This window comes from Cantharellus anzutake (assembly GCF_015039405.1).
Source record: "Cantharellus anzutake strain C23 chromosome Unknown EI90scaffold_24, whole genome shotgun sequence".
Lineage (NCBI taxonomy): Eukaryota > Fungi > Basidiomycota > Agaricomycetes > Cantharellales > Hydnaceae > Cantharellus > Cantharellus anzutake.
Window position 1 is genome coordinate 806227 of NW_024066974.1, and position 24839 is coordinate 831065.

The window sequence follows — 24839 nt, forward strand, 5'->3', positions numbered from 1 at the left end:
GGATGACCGATGGACGACAGTGAAAACACAGAATGGCGCAGCAATGACAAAGTTACGAGGAGCGCGTTTCTTATCAACATCTTGGTAGTCCCCATCGTTAGTCCCGATGTAATAGAGCCCACTGCGTATGACTAGACAGCACTCCAGGGTATGGATGGCAAATGTTGCACGTTGGCAGTGCGACCGCAGCTGTCTCTGAAAAGTACCGCGGACTAAGACGCAGGCAAAAGCGGATAAGGAAATCAGTGCGGACTGCAGCGAGCATAAGTAGGTTATTGCCGATGATAAGGACGCGAAACTCGTGGCGAATAGCCTCCACTAAAGTAGAACTCCATTGGCAACTGGAGTATATTCACAGGAGTGAGGGACGTTGAATTCTGATGCCGCTCGCTCAGGTGCCATTGAACCCCAGGGTCAGACTCGGACCCAGTCGTTCCAGGGGAACGACTGGTGGAAAACATTGCATCCGGGATGATGTAAGCGCTACATGTGACTATACCGACGTCGGTTCAATGTATATCACTATTTACACCTACTTCGATGTAAACTCGCGAACGGCATGGCCACCGACTCCATCCCTATCCTATCCGCACCCAAATGCTGAGCCAACGGAAGATACAATAAGGAGAAATGTCGCTGACGTCTTTGGGAAGACTCTTTGTGGTTTCCAATTGAGAGCAGTCGTTGCCCAGATCCATCGGAGGGATTTGCTCTTGACAGCTCTGGCAAAACTTTGATATACTGGGTGCCATTGCTGTATAATGGCGGAAGGATTCTAGTAGTCATAACACCACTTACTGTCCTTGGCTCTCAGCAAGCAACTGGACTCAGTGCACTTGGTGTAAGATAAGACTGGAATCCTTACTATGAGTAGGAGTGCAACCTGCCGCTTCTCACTACGGGATCGGCTCCTTTGAGACGAAGGTGGGAGGCCACTAGAATCTAACCAGCAATCATCGTCTTCGTTTTCCAAATCGTCAATGTCCTCCCATTTATCCAGTTCAACAATTTCCCCAGGGGTAAATGTCGCCGAAAGGAGACAGCCCACAAAGTAGGAGCTTTATGGGAGAATTTCTTCGCTGTCCGCTGAACAGACGGAAATTTAACTTCCTTGTGTGTCATTGATGAAGCTGAGGAATGGAAGCCAGAGGCTATGTCTGTCAGGCAATCGAGCTCATTCGTGAGTTGTTGGCGAGTGTAAAGGAGCACTGAAGCGAGGAACAGGGTAGGATCCAGCGAGTAGAGCATTTAGAGACACTTTTGGAGGCTTTCCCTTTCAATAATGAGACCAACAAGCGTAGGGAGAGACCCCTTGATTTTATGGAGATTTGTGGGGTTGTAACGCAGCTCATCGCTAAGGCAAGCGTCGAGAAATTCATACAATATCAGACCATTTGCTTCGAAGGAGTTAAGCACAGCCTCTACACGCGCTCTCTTCGGCACTTGAAAGGGTAAAGGAAGTGGGGACTGGTGGACGTCCATCATATCGGACAGTGAGATCAGTTGCGCAATAATATTCTTGTTGAGTATTGTTTGTTCGATTCAATATGCACAAATAACAGTATACGGCTGTCGTGGGAAAATTTTTTTTTTTTTTTTTTTTTTTTTTTTTTTTTTTTGGTGGAACCTTCGGTAGCTTTCGCGGGCGTAATGCCTGAAGGTTTGTAGGGAGGGCGGTGCCTTCCAGTAGTTGATGATTGGTGCCTCGGTGTGAGGGGAATTGCCACCACGGGGGAATGCGTTATCGCACTGGCGAGGATCGCTCCATGTGGGGCTCCCGTGACCGCGGAGGGTCAGGTATACCCACTAAAACCCCGTTGCACTTTAGCCAATTCTCGGGGAGGCATAGTTCATTCTCCAGTGTACCGCTCCAGGTGTGTAGAACGAGCCATTCGGGTAGAGCTTTATTATGGTATTTTTTCTTGTTCGTGAGGGATCTGTCTTGGTTAAGTTTTTCATTCATGGCGGCTTTGAGGGAGTTTATGGCTTCGTTGTGCGAGATTTTAATTTCGCCATTTGTGTCGTCGCTGAGGACTCTTTTACATCTTAGTTTCCATGTTTGCCAAGCGCATTTGAGGACGGTGATTCTGAAGAATCTAGTAGCACCGTGGTTTGTGATGCCGCTCCGGCTTTTAATTAAGGTTAGGGGGGCTGCCATTACATGGTGTATATCCATGGTATTGGGCCAGCGTATTCCTTTTGTTGTGTTCATGGATCTTATGGCGGCCCAAAGTTTAGGGCCTTGGTTGTGTGGGCACACAAAAACGATATGGTTCATCGATTCAGGGACGTCGCATTTCGCGCATAGGCCGCGGTCTTCGTATCCAGGGATTTTACTCCAGTAGGGGCCGACTTTGTGGGCGCCGTGGACAAGTTTCCATACGAAGTTTCTAAGGCTGGGGTTCAGTTCATTCTTATTTCTTAAGATGGCGTGCCAGATTAAGTCGTTGTTTGGGGCCGGGCAGTCAAGGCTTTTCAGGGTGTCTCTGATGTGGTCAAGGTTCTTCGTTGATCTTTGACTTTTGTTGTGGTTGTTCTTTGCTGATTCTCGGATTATTAGTTTCGTGGCGGTTGCTTGGGTTAGGGCGCACAGTCTAGCGCCGTTCTGGGTGAAGGGGAGGCTGGTGATGGTGGGTTCGGCATTGGGGGTTTTGTGGAGCCCATTGCAGCGAGGTTATCAGCATTTTCGTTGCCTTCGCAGCCGTTGTGGCCTTTAATCCATTCGATGGAGACAATGCCGTTTCTTGTCTGGAGGGAGTTGATGGTGGTCTTTATAGCAAGGGGATGAGGGGATCCGATGAAGTTCTGGTCTTCCGCATTGTCCAGATCTATGGTTAGTGTATTCATGCACCATTTAGAATCAGTTTTGATGTGGAGTCTAGCTCTTCGGGGCGTCGTAGCGGCTGCGTGGTTTATTGCTAGGATTTCAGCAGTATTGTTTGTTTGGGGGAAGGTGCGGTTTACGGGGAGGCTGGCGTTGTTGGGGTTATCTGTACTGTACCACACTCCGTAGCCGGCGCTGGCATCGATTTCGCCGTTGCCAGTGCAGGACCCGTCTGTGTAGGCAACGATGTCAGTGCTGAGGTTCCTTGGGAGTCTCAGCGTGGGGGGATTTGTCTGGTTGAGTTCTTCGCGGAAGATGCGGAAGTAGTCTGACGTATTGTTTTTCAGGTCGGGGAAGGTTTTGATGGTTTTGACGTTCAGCACGTCGCCTAGGGAGTGGGTTCCGGTGTTTTCTATATCGGTTCTCGAGGGGGGGGACGGCATGGTAGGACCGATCGGGGGTTGACTTGGGGTTTCAGGTTCGAGATTATGTTTTCAGCGGCTTGGTAGCAGGTCTCAGGGTTTTTACAACCCATTGTACGGAATCTTGTGCAGGGGGGCAGGAGCAAGATTTACTCCAGCGTCTGTGGAATGGATCGTCTAAAATGTTTGCCATGGTGAGGAGGTCGCCTGTGCGGAAGCAGTCGTGGGTTTTTCTCAGACATTTTGCCGCGGGCGTGTTTTCTCTTGTTCTGACACGGTCTTTTCTTCCGATGTGGTGCCATGCTGGGAGATCGAGTCTGATGCTCAGAGGAAGGTTAATGTCATCGAGGGCTAGGTTATACTTGACTCCTGTGTTGAGTATGGCTTTGATTTCGTGTGGGAGGGTTCTGCTCGTGTATCGTTGCTTGATGAAGATTTGCTGGGTGAAGATGTCGGTTATTCGTGGGTCGCGGGACTCTTCGTCCCGGACGTGTTTCGGGAGTGAGGAGATGATTAACGCTTCTGCGGCGTCTGCAGCCGGTGATCTGTTGGGGGACCTGTCAAGGATTCTCTTTAGTTTTACAAGGTGGATCGCCTCGTTCCTCGCCTTGATGTTTAGGATGTTTCTTCCCCCTTCGCCAGGTGGGTTGTTTAGAGTTTTCATGCTGATTGGGGGGATTTGAGAATTCCAGATGAAGTTTTTTGTTAGGGTGCCGAGCTCTTTTTCAATTTTTTTTGGCATGCCCTGGGCGGAGGTGTGGAATTGGGTCATGCCGCCGATGACCATTTGGGTGATGTGTTTTCGTCCTTCGATAGTCGGGTAGGTTTTTTGCCAGTTTTTAAGACTAGTGCTGACTTTGGCCATGATGTCTGGCCATGGGTCAATCCCGCTTGGGTGGTTTCCACAATGTGCTCCTAGATATCTCATGGTTTGTCCATCCTCGAGGATTAATATATCGTTGTGGAAGGGGCTGGTCGAGTTGGTGTTTAGATTTCTTGTGTTGAGTAGGGTTTTGCAATATGTTGGTGAGCCCACAGGGATGACTACGGATTTTTCATTGTTGAATTTTGCCCCGGAAGCAGTGCACCAGGTATTGAGGATACTCATTAGGCAGTCCACATCGTCGTCTTTTGAGAGGAAGACCGCGGCGTCATCCGCGAAGAGGGAGACAATGACTCTTTGTGTGAGTGACGGGGTTTTAATTTCTAGGCCTCGTATTTTGTCTGATTCTCTTAACATTATTGATAGGGGCTCGATTGCTATGTTGAACAGGAGGCATGACAGTGGGTCACCTTGCCTTACACCTCTGTGTACAGGGAACTCGTCGCTGATTTCGCCGTTCAGGATTACGCGGGTTTTTGGTTCGGAGTACAGTGATTTTATGGTGTTGATTGTGGGGGCTGGGATTCCCATGGCCTCTAGAGTGCGCCAGAGATAGTCATGGCGTATTCTGTCATATGCTTTCTCCTGGTCAAGGGCAACAATCGCACCATCTTGATTAATGATTTCACAGGGAAAATGTTTTCCACCAGCCGTTCTGACAAGATAAACAAGCATAAACAGAACGGCTGGGTACGAGCCTGCCCCAGGGTAAGATTTTGACATAAGCAAATGTCCAAGCACTACCATTTCCGTTCAATTTGGTGGCTTGATGTCACCCGGGCCGAAAATCAAATTGAAATGGGCGTTCCTGTGATATACTATTACAAAATCATATAGGCTGGGGTCCTGCTTAGTTCATGTGCCTGGACTCCCGTGTGTCTGACGTGTACTCCGCGGCCGAAAGTGTGAGGTCGGGTGGCGTGTCATGCCTGGCATTGGGTCTTGGGTTTTCATTTTGGACATTCATCTTGAGGCAGCGAGCACAATACTCTATTGTACACATTGATACTCGCCAGGTGACAGTTGTCCACATTGGTCATTTGCAAATCGATCAGGAAGGAACTTACCAGTCACTCGATCCTTGTTTCCTTCAAAAGCTCCGATATTCTCTTGCGCCCATTTCAGTGCACTGATCATATCGTGTAAGCGAGCATTGAGCGTTCCGATGGCATGTGCCAGTTCAGGTGCACCAAGGAAACCAAAGGCGTTTAGACGGTAATGTAGATGATAGATTCGTTCTGAATATTGTGACAACAGCGTCATACTTATGTCAGAAAATGGGGCTGAGATGCCGGAAGGAAGTACTCGTATGCCCAACGATCGCCGAGCCATTACATAGTTGCGACGCACCGTAAAGAAAACTCCCTCCATAGATCCAAGAAGTCAGGCCCGGGACGAACTAAAAACGAATCATTCGCAAAAGCTGGAAGGAAAATCGCTACGAGAACAAGGGATGCACATCAAGCGGTTGAAAACATGCTTTTCCGTACTTGGTGGCGTCCACCTTGTGATTTGGTTTTGGATTTAGTGGTCGGGGCTTTGCAAACCTCAATTTGCCCATGGAGGCTGAGCATAGAACATAATCCTGACCGAATTGGGACCGGTGACAAGGCCTTGAGCTAGTTAAACCTGAGGTCCGGTCAAGTTGGCAGGAGATGGGACATCGCACAGTCAGTGACGCGCACCAGCGTACAAGAGGGACAACTGACGACGAGTGGTAGTGAAAAAACAGAATAGCACAGTGAGGAAATTACGAGGAGAGCGTTTCTCATCGCTGTCTTAGTAGTCCCCATAGCTAGTCCTGAGGTGATGTCGCTAGCAGAGGCCACTGCGTATCAGTGGATAGCATTCTGTGTTAAAGGGTGGCGTATATTAAGCGTTTGCGCTTTTCGCTGGTGCTGTGACCGGAGCTCTCCCCGACGAAGCAAAAGGGGACACAGAGGTCATTGCGGACTGTGACCCTAGCGTGGTGTGATTAGTCAGATTGCCAATATGGGCGCGGAACCCGCAGCGAAAATTTATTGGTGAATAGGATCGGACTGCGGGATTCCGGGGAGCGGGGGCTCCATTGCTTACGTATTATGTAAGCACCAAGGCTCTCTGCTGTCTCATTCCCTTATGTGACTCTCTGTTGTCCAGCGGTCCCCATTCTTAGGAATTTGGATCTCAGCGTTTTGGAAGTTGGGCTCCCACTAGAGTTCAGAATACGTCTTCCATGACTCATCGTTCTATGTCACGAGTCTGAGTTCGACAACATGTAAGAACGCACTCCTTGCGCAGCCGGCCTCGTGGTAATGCACTGCAGCCATCCATTAGATGAAACTACGGTGTACTAAGCAAGACCAAACTATATCGGAAGTGATATGTCCATATAGGACAAGAACTTCCTGTTGTGTCTTCAGGGTGTGTCGTCTGTATAAGTTGTGATGCCGTCTACGCTTCCTGTCGCGTCTCCTGTCCTCTTCCCATCGTCAATCTACATCTTATCCTATCTCCTACTCAGCCTCCTCTGTGTCTTGCTCGCACTCCTGGTCCGTCGTTGCGGTACGTCTGCACAACACAATATGGGGGAAGTTCACGTGTACGGCTGATACATATGGATACGATGAACATTTGTGGCGGGTCGGGTTCTAGCTAGAAAACATCGAACGGATGCCATTGGTGTCATCGAACGGTCGAGGAGTCCGTCCGTATGTCACGTCATGATCCCAACGCATACATTGTTTGGAATATAGACGTTCAGTCCCAATAATAATATCTAAATGTGACTACCTAGCGTATCAGGCGCTAGATACGATGTCAACGGCAAGAATATACTTCCAGCAATGTGGAACTAAAAAAAAAAACCAATGAAAAAAACTATCCATCGGTTATAAACTAAGCGCAGCGCATTCACGCAGCCTTGCCCAAGAAAAGGGGAGTGCCTGAGTCCAAATCCAGATTAGGCCACCCCCCACACAACCAGGTCTTAGTCTCCTCAAAACCCATCAGCCAGGAGCCCAGTTGTAACAACCTGCGCCTCAAAAGTTAAACACATCCGTGAACTCTTTCCTCTGCAAGAACTCTATCCCCTCCTTTCGAAAATCATCCCTAATGAGATCGAAATGCCCATTCCCAATTCGTAACATGTTACGTTCCCATCCATACCTAGGCCAAAATGGCAGCACTTGAAAGAGCCCGCCACGCACACATACCAAACACAAAGGAACAATGAGTCAGAAAAAAAACTTTGTAAGAAAAGAAACAGAAGTGAAGAAGTGGGAACCGAGGGGCGTGCTTACAGAATGGGCGGTTAGGATCGAGAGAATTCCCAAAGGTGACCCAGGCGCTGATCATAACTAACGAGGTTTTGCCCAGATCCGAGGTTGTATTCTGTCTAGCATACAGTCCAAATACTGTTTTATAGCCCACCCGCGCGATATTGATGCAAAGTTCAAAGTGAAGGGGGGGCATGTGAATATAATCAGAAACCTGCTATGGCAGCGATGAAGGTAAGAGGGGGGCTGAACTGCAAACTCACCAGCCGGAAGCTCACTTCCGTGATAGACACCTTGGTACGCTGGTGTATCTGGAGTCACTTGGGTATAAAGGTATGTCCACGCCGGGTAGAAACCAAAGTGTTTAATATACGCATCCAACAATGCGCGTCGACCTGAATGATATAATTCCCCCGCATTAGATAAGAAAAAATGAACGCCATTGGTAAGCACTGGATGTATTCTACCCCCCAAATTCGATCGATTCGGAATAGATAGGTACGCACCACTGTGAAAGACAATATCCCCAAGCAAACTCGCAGCTCTCTTATACTGATTATTCGACCCAAAGAACCGATCATCTTTGACAGGCTCGTAGGGAGGAATATCGGGGTACAACTCCAGAAGGCCTTTGAAGAGCTTCGTTTGTTCTGGCGTCGCTACGCTAAGGTTTCCAACGTATAACAATCCTACTGCAGGTGGCCCGCAACGGAACAAGCACAGAACCAAAAAGCCGGAAATGAATGTGTAAGTAAGCCATATGCAGACTATGGAGGATGAGACGTTGCAATTTGGTTTTTTTTTTTCTCCCGCCGCGGAGAGAAATGGTCAAGGAACACACATGCACGAACCTCTGAAAAAATTCACTATTTCGTCCGCAGTGTTGAACGTGTGAGGTACGAATAACGTCCCTTCGTCAAGATTGCACCCCGTGATGATAGGCACATCCGCTACATTCCCCTTTCTTACCTCTTCCGCCGCACGTTTCCCTTCCTGGAAAAAGAATCCGTCCACAACTCGATTGTAAACGAGTGCGAGGCCCGTCGTCGCGTTTAACGTTACGAGCGAAGCTTGGTAAAGCACCTCGGACGGTTTCGAACGAAGGCATGATATGATGGAGGGATCGGAAGGAAGACAGCCTGCTGCAGTAGTGAAGATATTTGTCCAGGGTACGAGATCGGATACAGTGGGATTCCCAACCCGTCGACACTCCACGTTGTAACAAATCTGATATCAACAACAACAACAAGAATACGGGCGCAAGACCCCGATTCCATTTCCCACATCGAGTGCTGGATTGTTTTTGGAATGAAAAGGAACCTTCGATGGTGTAATGCTCTGCATCTTATTGCCCATGCCCACCCGGAGCGAACAACCTACAGATTTGATTTTCCCATGCAATGCCTCCAATACCATTGCCATGCCACGAAGTTCTTTGCATTTGATCGTCATCGGACTAATCACCAATATGTAAGCGATATCCTTCCACCCCAACCTCGTGATTCCGGATGGTCGCCGCTTCATGCCCGCTGGTACTTCGAAGCAAGGCTCATAACCGAGGCGCTCTTTGCTAGCGAGGGAGAACAATACAATAGAGGTGGCGAATCGCTCTGCATCATCCTTTATGCTGATCTTACTGGAGCAGATTCTTTTATGTAATCGTTGTTTTTCAGCAAAGCTGTGATCACAGCACCACCTTAAAGCCAGCGAAAGCGAAACGGCTTGACCTTTACCGCCTATCCTACAGAGCATCACTCACCTACAGGCAGTGGGCTCCAGGCGTTACATAGTGACTACAAACCTAAGCCAGCGATGAAGAGCATTCTCCTCGTGGTCCTTTCTCTGTGCTGTTCAGTGCTTTCACTACTGCCCTTCAGTCATCCTTCTGGGTGGTCATTCCTTGCATCTCCTCGCTGGACGGATGGTGTCCCATCTCCCACCAACTTGACTGGGCCTCAGGTTCAACTAGTTCAAGGTCTCGTTACAGGTCTCAGTGTGCCTCAATTTGGTCAGGATTATTTTTTGGGCATTCCCTATGCTCAGCCGCCATTGGGCGAGCTGAGGTTTGCGAAGCCCCAACCGTTGACGGTGAATGCAAGTGAAACGATAGATGCTACCAAGTTCGGGAACGAATGTTTGCAACCGATTCACCCAGTATGTTCTCGCTCCCTTGTTGATCCCCCCCCAACCCCCCAGATGATTCGTTTTTAGGGCACCCTGGGCATAACAGTCTCTGACTTGTCTGAAGATTGTCTTGTTATCAACGTTTTACGTCCCTCGAACCTGCCCCGTAGTGCGAATCTTCCCGTCATGGTTTGGATTTATGGAGGAAGCTTTACTACGGGTGCGTCGCAAACCTACGATGGCACAGAGATCGTCAGGCAGAGCGTTTTTCTGGTATGAGCAATTCCTTCCGGTATCTCATCCCCAATTTTTGACGCCCAACGTCGTTGTGACGATGATTCGAATACTCAGAACGAATCTGTCATCTTCATCTCCTTCAATTACCGTCTGAATGCCTTTGGTTTCCTTGGCTCTCCTGAACTGGCCGATCCTGCCACTGGAACGCTCAACGCCGGTTTATACGATATGATCGGTGCATTGAAATGGGTGCAAGAGAATGTTGGTGCTTTCGGAGGAAATAAGGACCGGGTGACAGGTAAATTCCAATCGATTTGCAATGGCGGGGTGGATTTGAATTTCGACCTGCCAAGTGTTCGGTGAGTCGGCAGGTGCGATGGGGATTGGTTCTCTCCTTGTCGCTGGAGGCGGACACTACGCAAAACAGCACAATTTATTCCATGGTGCCATCATGGAGAGCGGATTTCCAGCAGGGTAAATTTGTTTCACCTGCATCTTCGCATCTCCGATTTTGTCTGATCATTGCTCCATTCCATCGTCAGTCTCCCCGCTCCCATCGTATCCGATCTCCTACCCTGGACAAATATCTTTGTTGCAGCGGCAGGCTGTCCCCCCTCCAATTTCTCGATCATATCATGTCTTCGTTCGAAATCTTCTGAAGCACTTTACCGAGCTTCACTAGTGACGTTAAATGCGACCCACTCCGCGTTTCCTTTCAATAGAGTGGTGGATGGATTTTTCTTTAAGGAGGGAGGTGCGCCCGAAGAAGTAAGAAGGGGTAATGTAGCAACTGTGCCCGTCATCACGGGGTGTAATCTCGACGAAGGGACGCACTTTATACCACACACGTTCAACACTCCGGACGAAATGGTGAATTATTTCAGAGGTTCGTTTTCCTTTACTATTTCTCCATAGGAGATATGCCGTACTATCTCCACGCGCAGAAACTTACTTCCGTTTGTCTTGTTGCGGCAGAATTGCTTTATGTCGGGAACCTTAGTTTAGCGACGCCAGAACAAACGAAATTGTTCAACGTCCTTCTGGACTTATACCCCGATATACCCGCACTTGGAAGTCCCTATAATCCGATCGGGGTAAGTAAAAACGATCGGTTCTTTGGGCCGCACAATCAATACAAGAGGGCTGCAAGCGTGTTCGGGGATTCTGTCTTTCACAGTGGTGCGTGCCATCTATTCCGATCGAGTCTTGGAGCAACGAATGTTGAGCAATGACGTTGATTTTCATTTGATGCGGGAAATTACACAGGTCGACGCGCATTGCTGGACACCTATGTCAAGCGCAATGCGAATTATCCGGCATGGTCATATCATTATACCCAAGTGGCTCCAGATGCGCCACCATATTTGGGTGTTTATCACGCAAGTGAGGTTCCATCTGGTGAGTTGGAGTGGCCCCTCTCACATCCACCGCAGAGCAGAATTCTGATTTTCATATCCTCCCTTGCATCGATGCCGATACTAGTATTTGGCCTGTATGTTGACCAGAACAGGACCACGGTTCTGGGCACAACTTCGTTATACATGGTCAGCGCCTGGGTCGCCTTTGCGAACTCCTTCCAACCTAACCGCCCATACTGTAAGCGCCACCCCCCCTCACTTTTGTCCTTTTCTCAAAGTCTGATGCATTATTTGTGTCGTGCAGTGCCCAAATGGCCCCAGTACGGAAGGCAACGCCACATGTTGCACATCGGAAATGGGGACTTCAACGTAATTACCGATGATTTCCGGAAGAAGGGCATAGAATTCTTGGGGCGTAAGGACTTTACAGACACCTTTAACCTTTAAAATGTTTCAATTGCCCTTCCACGTAAGACTGGATGTATGGGACGTATGTTGAAGGCCGAAATGTTGGTGTACGAATGTGCCCTAATGGGACTATCGGTGCTATTAGGCTTTGCGGGGCAAGGCCGACTTGCCTAACTCTCGATGGGGATTTCCTTGTTGGGTTTCTTCTTTTCCTCAGTTCATGTTATTGGAACAGACTTCGTGCTTGTATCTGGCGCCTGCTGGTTGCGTTGCTGATGAATTTAACGTTGTTTGGGCTAAGCACCTTTACGCTAGATTCGTAGATTCCTATTATGTAGTGTACGTATTCGGACGCTGACGTATAAATAGGTGTAGTGAATAATTGGCAACGGCTGACTGAGCGACTGAGTGCCCGAGGGAGGATGTGTAGTCATCGCCACGAAAAGGCTAATGACATTCAAAGGCCCTACTAACAGCAAGGCGAACAATCAGTTCCAAGGGAAGAAAAGAGCCTGGATGAAGGAATGTGTGCTTGATCGCACTCGGCTGTCATTAGCTCGGGAGAAAAGGACGAAAAAAAAAAAAACAGGTCAAACAGTATGACTGAAAAGTACGGACAACTCAGCATGCGAAGGGGTGCGTATAACAGATGCAGCATGTAAAGAAAAGGCCCAAAGGGATGTGCTTTGCCATCAGTTCGAGAAGGGAGAGGTGAATGAAACAAGCCAGCTAAATGCTGGATCGAGCGGTATTGTTGAAGAGTGCGGATAACGAAGAGCATGCGCGTTCAGTAGATTAATTATTACGAAGTCATAGAGGCTTGCCATGGAGTCCTGCCTCTCAGTAGATGTGTATAATTCGAAGGAGCGCGGACATGCGATCGTTTCACGGCTATTTCCGCCAATGCTTGTTTGGCCAGGCTAGTCACCCACCTCTCCCCCCCCCTAACTAGCTGCTAGAGAGCGTGATACTTTGGGGTGCCTAACAGCCTATGAATCATAAAACGTTCTAAAACGTTTTAGAAGAGGATCTAGTTGTCGGCAGAAGCGTCCTTGATGTCCCAAAAATGTTCTAGAAACATTTTCAAAACGTCAACTGAATTGTTGAGATTGAACCATTCTGTACAACTTATCCCACCACCCACAAAGTTGTGGGTGCCTTGTTGTTCATGGCAGGTCGCGGTAGTGCATCAAAAGCACAGGCACCCTTGGGTGTGAGCATGGGGCATTTTTACCGATTTTTTTTGGCTGTTTCCTGTGGATATGACAAAGAGGATCGCAAAAAAATCAGAAAGACATTGCAAGCAAGACCTAATGTTCTCACGGCCTATGTCTCTCTACCAAATCCCTTGTAGTGGGCAGCAAACAATGCAGTAGGAGCACAAACACCATTGGACATGAGCTTTGGGCATTTTTGCCAATTTTTCACAGCTGTTTGACAACGAGGATCGTGAAAAATGAGAAAAATATTGCAGCATGATCTAACAATCTCACAGCCCATGTGTCAGGACACACCATGCACCATGCCATGCCACTCCCCTCCTCTTCCTTTTCTTTTCTCCTTTCTCCTTTCTTCCCTTCTTTCCTTCTTTCTCTCCTTCTTCTCTATCCTGATAAGGACGACCTTCCCTTCTCTCCTGTCATATCCATCCATGGCCATCACCCTCCACTACCTCCGGTCCTTCCGGATTCCCTCCACTCCTTCATCACTAACCTCAGAGCCTCTGGATCCTGCAATCACCTCTGACTCCCCCAATGGTCACCACCCCCTCAATTCAATATATTACTGTCAGGGCACACTGTCAGGGGACAAACCCGGGTCCCCATGACCCCTCTCTCTATAACCCAGAGCCTGACCTGTAACAGCCCATCTCAGGGCACAATGCTACTGTGGGTAAGAAAGTGTATAGATAAATAGAAAGTAGGCTACACTTGCCTACTGTGGGTAAGAAAGTGAGAAGAAGGTTAACTTCTCACTTTCCCACAGTGGCCCCAATATGGCGAAAACTTCCGGGGATACCCGGAAGTCACATGAAGGTAGGATCCGGGGACCGGAGCATGCGGCGTGGGAAGTGCGCGCGGGAAGTGGAGCGGGTCCGGATGCGGGTCCGGGTCTGGGCTAAGTCAGGGTATGTGCCCTGACACACACCCACCCAACCTGGCTCCACCTGCCCTCACCCGGTATCCCGCTCACCTCTATTCCTCACCCTTCCTCACTGTTCCTCACTTCTTTTGTCCTTTTGTTCTTTTGCTCTTTTGTTCTTTATCTACATGGACGACCTTTCCCCATATCTATGTATTATTGACCTGCCTGCGATGCACGCATGACACACCCAGCCCTGGACGACCCGGATGGCCTCACGGTGCAACCCAGCACATGCGCACATGCAGCACACACCCTTGGGATCCCCCATGGGGACACTGGGATGACTGCAGCTGTATGTGGGGTGATGTGGCAAGCCTCATGTGACCCAAGCCGCATGTACATAAAGGTACCTGGGGTGGGAACTGAAGAAGTAACCTTCTTCTCATGATTCCCACTTCAGTCTGAGTGGCCAGGGACCATCATCCCAGATCGGGCCCATCAGTACACATGCCCACTCCACACCCCGTGACGGCCTCAGTGCTGGGTGTTACACCTGGGCCCCCTCAACCCTGGATGCATCCCTGACAATTACCTACACCTCCCTAAGTACAGAGCCCTGAAGGTCTCCAGACAGCTCCGATGTCTGCTGAAGGAGAGAACGAAGGAAGGTCAGTTGGGAGGTTCAAACGAGACCACCACCAAGCTGTTCCCTGGTTCTTTAGTTAGGATGGGGAAGTGTACTAGTATTATTTGTTGTAAATATAGTACCAATCCAAGTGTTTTGGCTAATTCTATTTTTATGGGTTAGTCTAAAGTTTCTGGGAATTGACTTACAGATAAACCGAGCCCTGTGGAGCTGTTCTTTTATTGAAATTTCTTAATTTGTCTAGGTGTAATTCTGTGTAGCGTTGTTTAATTTGGAATTTTAACTTGAATTAAATCTTCTACTTGGTGAAGTTTCAAAGATTCTACTCAGTTTATGGATTTGGATTGTGTCTGGAGTGTCCCTTGAGTTTGTTTTATTTTTGTCTTATTTTATTGCTTGTTTTAACAGTAGCAAAATAACTGTTTTGTGTTTACACTTTGAAATCTGGAGTGTTAACCAGCTCTCCTGTTGAAATATCTACTTAATATTTTTCTCCTTAATTGCTGCCTTTTACTACAGTGGCAATCTTAACTGTATATCACTTTTTTGCACTGGAGTGACAACCAGAAATGCTTGAGAAAAATAATACTCTATTTTCTTACTTCTCTGAGGGGGGCGAAAAGTCGCAGAAAGGGTCTCCCTTTTATACTCCTTGGGTCGCCTTCCTTTTTCATGCTCTACCTCGTATTTACAGGATTTATTTACAGTGTATTTTCCTCAAACTGAATAAAAAATGAAATTTTCACCCTATAGTTCTACTGCGCTCAGCTGCACTGAACTGCGGCTCTACTGCAGTCAGACTGCGGTCAGACTGCACCTAGAATCCTTATTGTCCTTCCTCACCTAAGCTATTTTAATGGTTGATTAGAACTTGACTGCGCTGCATTTGTCGCAGTTTCCTATTTCAAATTCCTCATATTTACCATTAAATTCGCTATGACTCGGTGATTCTGAATTCAAACTTCGCATTACTATGCGTACGGCTGCACTGAGACCTTCAGCTGATTTATTCCATTTTTATTCAGTGACATTTAGTTAAAATGAGACTTGAAATGGTAAATGAGTGAATTATTCAGGTTTAAAACCAAAAGAAAAAGTTGCTAGTAGTCAAGAATTACTCAAACGAATGTATTATAGCTCTCCACTTCATTAGAATATTGTTCCCTAAAATTCCCGCCATAGTCCGTTGTAGTTTAGTGGTTTTCATGGATTTCGTTCATCTTCCTTGATTCCCCTTTGTATTATCACATCCTAATCCTCCATATGTGTTGTTCGTTGTTATAGTAGGTCGTCCTCGAAGATATCATATTTTTATGTATTTTATTTAGGGCTCTGGACCTCTTGAAGCTGTTTTCCCGCGCGTTTTCAGGTTTCTAACTTCATGTCCTTGTATCTCATTCATTTCTGGATGGTTTCTCACGTTCTTGGTATCATAAATTTTTATTTATTTCCACCTTTCTAATGGTACTAAAGTTGTGTTCTATTTCCTGGTATTTGTCGAGTTAGCAAAAGTTCGCGTGCGCATTTGGTAATCACGTGCGTCGTTCCCATAGTCGTTTGTATGCGGGCGCTGTTTCTGTTTAATTGTTCAGGATTTATGATATGCGCGGGTGTTTATATCTTTCATATGGGCTTCTGTGATTTATCTCAGATTTTTCCCTCATGATCTAAGGTTGTTTTGCACTTTCTGTGCTTTGTTTTGACCGGGCTCTTCCTTATTTGGATGGAAATTGGTCTTTGCAATCTGCCGAAGTGCAGATCTCGGTTCTGACGGCCGGTTCCCTTCGCATTGCCACCCTCACGTGTCATTAAACATGATGCGGATTTCTATATTCCCATCATGGGTATAACTTCACAACGACTGGATGTCAGGGCACATACCCTGACTTAGCCTGGACCCGGACCCGCATCTGGACCCACTCCACTTCCCGCGCACTTCCCGTGCACTTCCCGTGCCGCACGCTCCGTGCGCCGCATGATCCGACCCCGGATCCCACCTCATGTGACTTCCGGGTATCCCCGGAAGTTTTCGCCATGTTGGGGCCACTGTGGGAAAGTGAGAAGTTAACCTTCTTCTCACTTTCTTACCCACAGTAGGCAAGTGTATCTGCTTGCCCCTTTGTTTATCTCACTTTCTTACCCACAGTAGAGTCATTGCCCTGGACAGGGCTGTTCATAGGTTAGGCTGTGGGCCATAGAGAGGAGTCATGGGGACCCGGGGTCTGTCCCCTGACACTGGACCATTTGGGCTGAAAATTTGCATAACTATATTTCCTTATTTTTCATAATTTCCGTGTAAATTTCGTTGTATGTTGTAATTATGGATCCTATGCAAACATCGTCTTTTCCCTGAGCTCGGACTTTGGATGTCTGTTAGAACGTGGGGATTCGGACGACTCCGGAGTGGAATCGGAGACTTAGCGTGGAGGGACCTTGGCCTCAGCGACTCAAGCAGAGCGCTGTGCCATTGCTGTTTGTCCATTTGGTCCTTAATTTCACAGTAGGTGAGCAGGAAGTCTCTAGGGGGCATTTCAGGTCGATTTCGGACTGAGGTTACAAGTTACTAGGTACATTGTATATAAGGAGGGGTCCGGAATCAAAAGGAACAAGGGTAGGACAAAAGGAGACAAAGGGAGATGGAAAGAGGAACAACACCGAGGGTCAAGTGTTTGACTCAATGGTGTTTCCCAAAGGAGGAATGAAGGGCCAAGGCCCAAGAAGGAAGGAAGGAGGATGGGAGTCGGGAATGGCTAGCTGACTGAATAGAAGGAAGCAGCAGCCCAAATAGGAATGAGGGAGAATAGCGGAATTGAAATGGACAATGCAATAGTTGCAAGGTCCGGAGTAAGTCCGGAAAGTCCGAACTCGGAGGTTAAACTCCGGAATATTGGCAAACATAATTAAATGGAATGAGCTAACCAATACAATGGGTATAAGCGGAGGTGGGGTCAAAGTCCAAGGTCGGAGCTAAGACCGGAGGTTCCAGAGACGGAGACGCAAACAGGATTCTGGAGCGGAGGTCCGGAGTCGGGAACATAGGTGTTGCATGCTCGTCTGGAAGGTGTCGAGGATGAGGTCGGACCCGGAATGTTCCGGAGTCGGACCGAAGGTGGTGTTGGAGCCGGAGGTGGGATAACCTCTTGGAAGTCGGCAAGGAGGAGGTGGCAGAAGGGAAGTAGGACTCTGGAAGTCAGGTTCGGAGTTCCGGGAGCCCAGAGCGGAGGTTGGGATTGTATGGATATGACAATGTCACTATTCCCGTTATTGGATATCTCATTAATGCATGATCCTTTTATTATGAAAATTTGGGTGGATTAAGATTAGATCCCTTCCTTTCTAATGGGCCATCAAGCTCATCTCAGTCGTTACTGGTTAGTCTTTGCGCTTGCTTTTAAATGTTGTCCTCGTTTTGCAGGAGTTTTAGTCATATCTCCCTCGTTTATGGGTAGTTTTCCCTGTAATTACTTTCATTGGGTCTGTTTGGGGGACATCTTCATTTCCTATTATAAACATGACTCTGAATTTTGCATTAGTTCCTGAGGAATCCTTGTTCTGTGGTACTTCCATCCTTGGCTACATGTGCAGACGTGGGAAAGTAGTTTCCGTGGAGGTTCTCTGATTGTTTCTATAGTCAAATCTTGGTCGATTGTCCTAATTCTTTCTTTAATATTTGGTATAAATTCCCCCGAGAATTCCGTCTTGTTGATGCTAAGCTTGAAGTATTTTTGCTAACTTTCTTTCTTTCAATTTATCGCATATAGTCATAATAATTCGTAAAAATTCGTAAAAATTCATTAAAATTCAGGTCCTTCTATTTTCTCATATCTACTTGTCGTATGGGGTTTTGTGATTTATCTGGCATATTTCCATAATGGGTTTCCATAGTGTGACCGTTATTTCTCCTACACCGCTAGCGCACTCCCGCCTCTGCTGGGCAATTTAGTTGGTTGCCCTGCAAGCCCACCTTCAGGCCAATCCCTCCTTTCCGCTTGTGGGTTATAGCCCATCATTCCACTAAACCTGTAACCCGACTCATCGGTAATATTCAGTGGGCTAACTTGTAACTCCATTAGCTCCACTCCGCTTGGTTCCACCATCCACGGACCTGCCCCTTTGTAACTATGTATACATAACTTGTAGATAGGTTACACCCTAGTGATAAAATCGACTAGAGTTATCCCCCTTCTAGTTTCTTGTTGCCAGTTAGTAAATTAGGGCATGGATGTGTAACTAGGCACAGCACTCCTGGTCTAAGTCACTGAGGCCGAAGCCCTCTGCCATGGGGACATCTCCCTCATCCCGCATCTGGTCTCTGACAGTATTTTATCACTCCCTGACAGTACACATCTTGTATGGCACCCAATGTTCCCCACACTCATTCACAACCACGTACATTGGTTCCTAACTCAGCCTCCCTGTCTCCCGAACCCTCGCAGCCTGGTCCTAGTTGTCTGGCGAGAAACCCAGTTGAGTTTCGAAGCTTCTCTAATTTAGAAACCCCTCTCCCATCGACTCCAATCATGTGCCCCGTTAGAAATCAATCACCAGTTGCAGATTCCGACTTCAGAGACACCACTGAACAGCCTGTAGATCCAGTCCACTTCTTTGGACTCACCTCCAAGGTCCCCAACTTCGTTGACCCTCCTCCCGTTGATCCTCCTATTGTCAGGGACGCATCTGGGGTCGAGGGGGCCCGGGTGTAATGCCCGGCACTGAGGCCATTGCGGGGTGTGGAGTGGGCATGTGTACTGACAGGCCCGGTCCGGGACGATGGTCCCTGGCCACTCAGACTGAAGTGGGAACTGTGAGTTGTTATTAAAAGGGAAGCTATGCTACTTATCTGAAGTGGGAACTGTGAGAAGAAGGTTACTTCTTTGGTTCCCACCCCAGGTACTTTTATGTACATGCGGCTTGGGTCACATGAGGTTTGCCATGTCACCCCGCATACAGCCGCAGTCATCTGGGTGTCCCCATGGGGGATCCTGAGGGCATGCTGGGTTGCACCGTGAGGCCATCTGGGTCGTCCAGGGCTGGGTGTGTCATGCGTGTGTCGTGGGCGGGTCAGTAATACATAGATATGGGGAAAGGTCATCTGTGTAGATAAAGATAGAAGAAAGAACAAAAGAACAAAAGAACAAAAGGACAGAAAGAAGAACAAGAAATGAGGAACTGTGATGAAGGGTGAGGAATAGAGGTGAGTGGGATACCGGGTGAGGGCGGGTGGAGCCGGGTCAGGTGGGTGTGCCCTGACACCTATCCCTACTGTCCCAGTCATCGACGATGCCGAGCCTATTCCCAACGTAGCTATCACACAGCTAGCCCAGGCCATCGCCAGCTTGGCTTGTCACACCGGATGCCCACCTCCTCCACCATCTTCTGCTCTCCGGACTAAGGTCCGTGAGCCCAAACAGTTTGACAGAAAAGACCCCCACAAACTCCGAGTATTCCTGGTCCAGTGTGAACTGAATTTCCAGGACCACCTCCTTGCTTTTGCTAGTGACTGCGCCAAGGTCATCTTCATGCAGTCCTACCTCAAGGGGATGGCTCTTGATTGGTTCGAGCCGGACCTACTGTTTGACCAAAATTCCTTACTTCATCCTCGTTGGATGAATAATTACCAGGAGTTCATCAATGAACTCCAGACCAACTTTGGTCCTCACGATCCTGTGGGTGACGCCAAAGTCCAACTTATGACCCTGGACATGAAGGATGGTCATCATATCAACAAGTACGTCATCGAGTTCAATCGACATGCATCACAACTTCATGGCTATGGAGAAGCCGCGCTCCACTGTTTTTTCTATAACAGATTGCTGGAACGTATCAAATATGACATTTCCAGGGTAGGGAAACCATCTACCCTTTCGGAACTTTGCACCTTATCACAGCCTTTTGATGCATGCTATTGGGAGTGTAAATCTGAAGTAACTCGTCATGCGAAACCCTCCACCTCCAATGTCTTTGACAAGACCACTACCGCTTCCCACTCTGACACTGTCCCTTCCTCCTCCTCATTCAATCCCGCTTCCAGTAGCAAGCCTCCGAAGGACAACAAGAAGTCCGAGGCAAGCTCTGCCAAACCAGACCTCTCATCAAAACTCGGAGACAATGGCAAGCTCACGCCACAAGAGCGTAAGTGTCGTCTCGACGAGAAACTTTGCATGTTCTGCAGACAGTCTGGCCACATGGTCAAGGACTGCCCTAAGTCTTCTTCTTGCATGTCTAAGGCCCGCATGGCCCAGACCGAAGAGCAAGGATCCACTTCCACAGAGGCAAAAAATTAGTCTGCACCCCCATGGACTCTGCACGGACCAGGGGGTTGCAATTCTTCCCTCTGTGCACTCAAAGAAGTATGCCTAAACGCATCTTCCATTTCCGACTTGTCCTCCCTCCACATTCCCATTTCCTTTTCTCTTCCTAATGGTCTACTTCCTCCTTTAAATGTTGACCCTTTGTCAGGAACGTGTCGGACGCATATCCGGGTGACCCGCAAGGCATGCAAAGTTGTCTGGGCTCATAAGGTCAGAGGGGTGGGACTTCAGCTTCAGTGACTCGGGTGGAGCGCTGCGCTTCGTTCTTACATTGGTGTCCCAATTTCAGACAGAAGCCTTACGATGAGGAGAAGAGACTAGAGGGGGAATCCAAGTCGATATACAAACTGAGGTACATCCGGTGTAACCTACATGCGTTATAAACACAAGTAACTAAATAGGACCGGCCCGGAAGGAGTGGCGGATCAAGTGCGATATTAATGAATGAAGAAAGAGACAAATAGTTAATATCGGCAAACTTGGTCAACAAAAGGCAAGCAAGAAACAAAAGGAGGAACAATAGTCCGCAAGCGAACAAAAGAGAAAAGGCCATCTGGCCATCTAGCAAGCTGTCTGGCTGGCAGGCAGACAACACTGAAGCAGGCAACCTAGGTTGGAAGGTATGCATGTGGGGGAGGAAGTGTGGATGAGGGTGACAGGTGGACAGGTGGATGGACGGATGATGATGATAGTGGGTGGGACGGGCCAAGTGGCACTAGGACGCGTTGACAGAAGTGACAGATATGTCGGGTCGTGACAGTATCCCCTTCTTAGGGCCGACACCCCTGGAGGCCCAATTGGTGCATGTGGGAATTGTTCAGCCAATTCCAAATTTTGAATCTGTGTGTGAAATCAAACAAATCCTTTCCATTAATTTGACTAAGTCCAGTCATTACTCAACGACTACTACTCAATACTCCACCCTTATGTCTAAACGTCTAGAGCTCCACAACATCGCGTCCTGGGAGGAAGAGGACATCCAAGAGGCAACGGATGACGAGCCTGCCATGATGCAGGCTAAGCTCAACGAACGGGTGAGGCGTAAGGCAGCCAAGAAAGCGCGAGGCAGCTAGGCGGGTGGCCGAAGAAAAGAAAAGGTGTGAGGAAGAGGAAGCCAGGGAGCGGGAGGCAGAGGCGAAGGAAAAAGAAGGAGAAATCGGATGGTGGGGGAGCGGGTGACCTGCCCACGTATACTTCCCGTGGTGTGGGCACGTCACCCTGAAGTCTTCTTTTTTTTCATTTTTGTATATACCTCCATTGTGCCATACCTTAATCAACGCCTGGCCAATCTTGACGCATGAGTATGCTAAGAAAAGTGGGGGCCTGGCTTGTTAGGATACAGCACGTGGAAGTCAGAAACCAAGTCAGAGGCATGGCCAAGCTCTGTGGCCGGCAACCAAGAAGTCTCCTCGTCAGTCCCATCATACCCGAGCCAATGTACCAGGTACAGTAACTTACAGTTATGATGCCTACGATCCAACTTTGAATCTAGTATTTCAGTAATCTCATACTCAGTTTCACTGTCGATCTCAATGGGCGGAGGCTGTCAAAAACCCGGATTGTAGGGGAAAATGCGTGAGTCCGAATGCAGGCAGGGCTCAACTAGATGGAATCTGAGAGCTCCGGTAGTGGACCGAAGCTTCCCCAGGAAGCCCGGTTCTGCTGGATGGTACAAGAGGCTCTAAGGAGGATGTGGCCTCAGCGACTCGGAGGGAGCGCTGTGCCTCCGTTACATCTCAGTTAGTCCTTGTATTTCTTATGTCTGAGGTATCTTGTAGGAAGGGGCCGGGATTCACTCAGAGGGACTTGGGGTAGCATTTTAGTTGAGATTAGAACTGAGGAAAACTACAGGTTATAATCTACAGGTATGTATAAGGGGGAATGGGAAGGACTTAGTCAAAGTCCGAATGATAATAGAAGAACACCGAAAGGTGCCGAATGATACCGAGAGGTACCAAAAGGTCCTGAACGATATCTTTAATGGGGAACCGAGGTGTCGGGTCGAGGAGGGCGGAGTAGGAGGCCGGAAAATGAATGGGGACGAGAAATGGGTAAGAGGGGGTTAGCCGACTGAATGGTAAGGAGAAGATAGTTGTGCTAAGAATGGGAGGTGACTAATAAGTGATGACGTGAGTGGGGTCACCGAAGGATGCGGGTAGCTCCGAAAGCGGAGTTGCATATCCGAAGGATGTTGGGTGACTCCAATAAATGAAATGGGTGGAGAAATGGTTTAGGGGTATGTCACGGGATGTCAGAGGTCCGTCAGGATATCGGAGCAAATCTGGAGTCTCCGAATGTTCCGACTTGGGACCGAGCTTCCGGGATGGGAGTGGCCAAGGTTCGGTGTGCCGCAACCAGACTGGAGCTGAGACAGTCAGGAAGGAAGGTGACTTGGGGAGTGGGGAGGCATGGTGTAGGGGATGGTGAAGTTGTTAGGAAGGTGTGGTGTGGTGGGAGTGTGCGGGGTCGGGATTCTGGGATATGACAGAGGCGGAGGTTGTATGCGGTTGGGAATGGTGTTGGGGACGGTGTCATATCCATCCCCGGCCATCGACTTCCACTCCCTCCGATCCCTCCGGTCTACCTCTGCTCCTTCTTCACTAACCTCAGAGCTCCCGTATTCCGTAATCACCTCAGTACCTCTCGATGGTCACCACCCCCTCTTTTCAATTTATTACCTACGCCTCCCTAAGTACGGAGCCCCAAAGGCTTCCGGACAGCTCCGACGTCCGCTAGTGCACTCCCGCCTCCGCTGGGCAATACACTCGCTTGCCCTGCAAGCCCACCTTCGGGCCTATCCCTCCTTTCTGTTTCTGGGTTATCACCTGCCATTCCGTTAACCCCGTAACCTGACTTGTTCGTAATATTCAATTGGCTAATGTCTAACCCTGTTAGCTCCGCTCCGCTCGGCTCTGCCATTTGCGGGCCCACTCTTGTTGTGACCATATATATACTCAACTTGTACATAGGTTACACCTCAGTAATAAAATCAACTAGAGTTTACCCCCTTCAGTTCTGGTTGCCAGTTTAGTAAGTTAGGGCATGGACGTGTTACTAAGGCAGAGCGCTCCTGGCATAAGTTGCTGAGGCCGAAGCCCTCCATCATGGAGACACTCCTTCGTCTCAACCTGGTCTCTGACAGGAAGTGAAGAAGGAAAAGACATATTTTTATGGGGTTCAGACCCCCCGGAAGAAGAAGACAGAGCAGAGCCAGGAGCATTCTCCCTGCAGATCGGAACAGAAAGAGAATGAAGAGCGGATAGTCCAGACGCGTTCAAGTGCAGGACTCTAGATGTACGAGGAGGGTCAGCATGACCGGGCCCGGAGGGTCACTATCTAGTTTTTTTCCTCGTCTGAATCCACCACAGAATCCATGACATCCTCAGCCTGGGCTGCTCTGGTTTTGGCTGCACAGGAGGAGGACTTAGGACACTCTTTGGCCACATGCCCAGAGCGCCCACAGAAGAGGCAGAGGTTGTTCTCGAAGCGACGCTGGCATTCTTCTTTGGTGAGCTTGCCACTCTTGTCAAGCTTCGAGGACAGATCAGAGTCGGGTTGCTGTTAGAGACCTGAGTGAGATGAAGGAGTTGTCTCCATGGCGGAGGGCTTCGGCCTCAGCGACTCAGACCAGGAGCGCTGTGCCAAGTTACACATCCGTGCCCTAATTTACTTACTGGCAACGAGAACTAAAAGGGGGATCAACTCTAGTTGATTTTATCACTGAAGTGTAACCTATGTACAAGTTAAGTATATATAGTTACAGCAAGGGTGGGCCCGTGAATAGCAGGACTGAGTGGAGTGGAGCTAACGGGGATAGATGTTAGCCAATTGAATATTACCGACGAGTCGGATTGCGGGTTTAACAGAATGACAGGTTATGACCCACAAGCAGAAAGGAGGGATAGGCCCGAAGGTAGACTTGTGTCATATCCGTGCATATCCGATTCCGACCCGACTCCCGGACCTCCTTCTTCACCACCTCCGGAGTCCTGCGCCCGTTCCGATATTCACCCTCGGTCCTGACACCACACCTCCTCTCACCCCCCCATGTCACCTCCACTCTTCCGTCCCTCTCCTGTCCTATCTCCATCCGCTCCGATACCTACCTCGGACCGAACACCACCCCTCTCACCACCCTCCTACTACTCCTCCCACTCCTCCGCTTCCTCCCCACAACACCTCCACCCTTCCGTCACCCTCCTACTCTTCTCCCGTCCGCCTCGATACTCACCTTCGGACCTGACACCTTTCCTCTCCTCCGCACCTTTCCTCATTCCTCATTCC

General features: G+C 48.7%; 4 protein-coding genes across 4 annotated transcripts; 1 reads left to right on the forward strand and 3 right to left on the reverse strand.

Moving 5' to 3' along the window:
* Positions 1-583: 583 nt before the first annotated feature.
* On the reverse strand, positions 584-1503 carry EI90DRAFT_3058689 (uncharacterized protein; the record flags this gene model as incomplete). Its single annotated transcript, XM_039060387.1, has 4 exons — positions 1257-1503; positions 1042-1208; positions 884-985; positions 584-754 (listed from the first exon to the last, which is right to left on the reverse strand). The coding sequence occupies exons 1-4, from the start codon at positions 1483-1485 to the stop codon at positions 584-586; spliced, it is 669 nt and encodes a 222-aa protein (XP_038915957.1). The 5' UTR covers positions 1486-1503.
* Positions 1504-4929: 3426 nt separating this feature from the next.
* On the reverse strand, positions 4930-5819 carry EI90DRAFT_3058692 (uncharacterized protein). Its single transcript, XM_039060388.1, has one exon. The coding sequence runs from the start codon at positions 5498-5500 to the stop codon at positions 5120-5122; it is 381 nt and encodes a 126-aa protein (XP_038915958.1). The 5' UTR covers positions 5501-5819; the 3' UTR covers positions 4930-5119.
* A 1027-nt stretch (positions 5820-6846) lies between these two features.
* On the reverse strand, positions 6847-8910 carry EI90DRAFT_3289614 (Alpha/Beta hydrolase protein; the record flags this gene model as incomplete). Its single annotated transcript, XM_039067178.1, has 6 exons — positions 6847-7295; positions 7411-7524; positions 7650-7781; positions 7893-8153; positions 8238-8613; positions 8767-8910. 6 exons carry the CDS (start codon positions 8908-8910, stop codon positions 7150-7152), a joined length of 1173 nt encoding a protein of 390 aa, XP_038915959.1. The 3' UTR covers positions 6847-7149.
* A 288-nt stretch (positions 8911-9198) lies between these two features.
* EI90DRAFT_3123882 (uncharacterized protein) lies at positions 9199-11552 on the forward strand (the record flags this gene model as incomplete). The annotated part of the gene is made up of 9 exons (XM_039063650.1): positions 9199-9540; positions 9598-9783; positions 9862-10045; positions 10101-10221; positions 10290-10617; positions 10692-10926; positions 11014-11145; positions 11230-11343; positions 11410-11552. 9 exons carry the CDS (start codon positions 9199-9201, stop codon positions 11550-11552), a joined length of 1785 nt encoding a protein of 594 aa, XP_038915960.1.
* Between the last annotated feature and the right edge of the window lie 13287 nt (positions 11553-24839).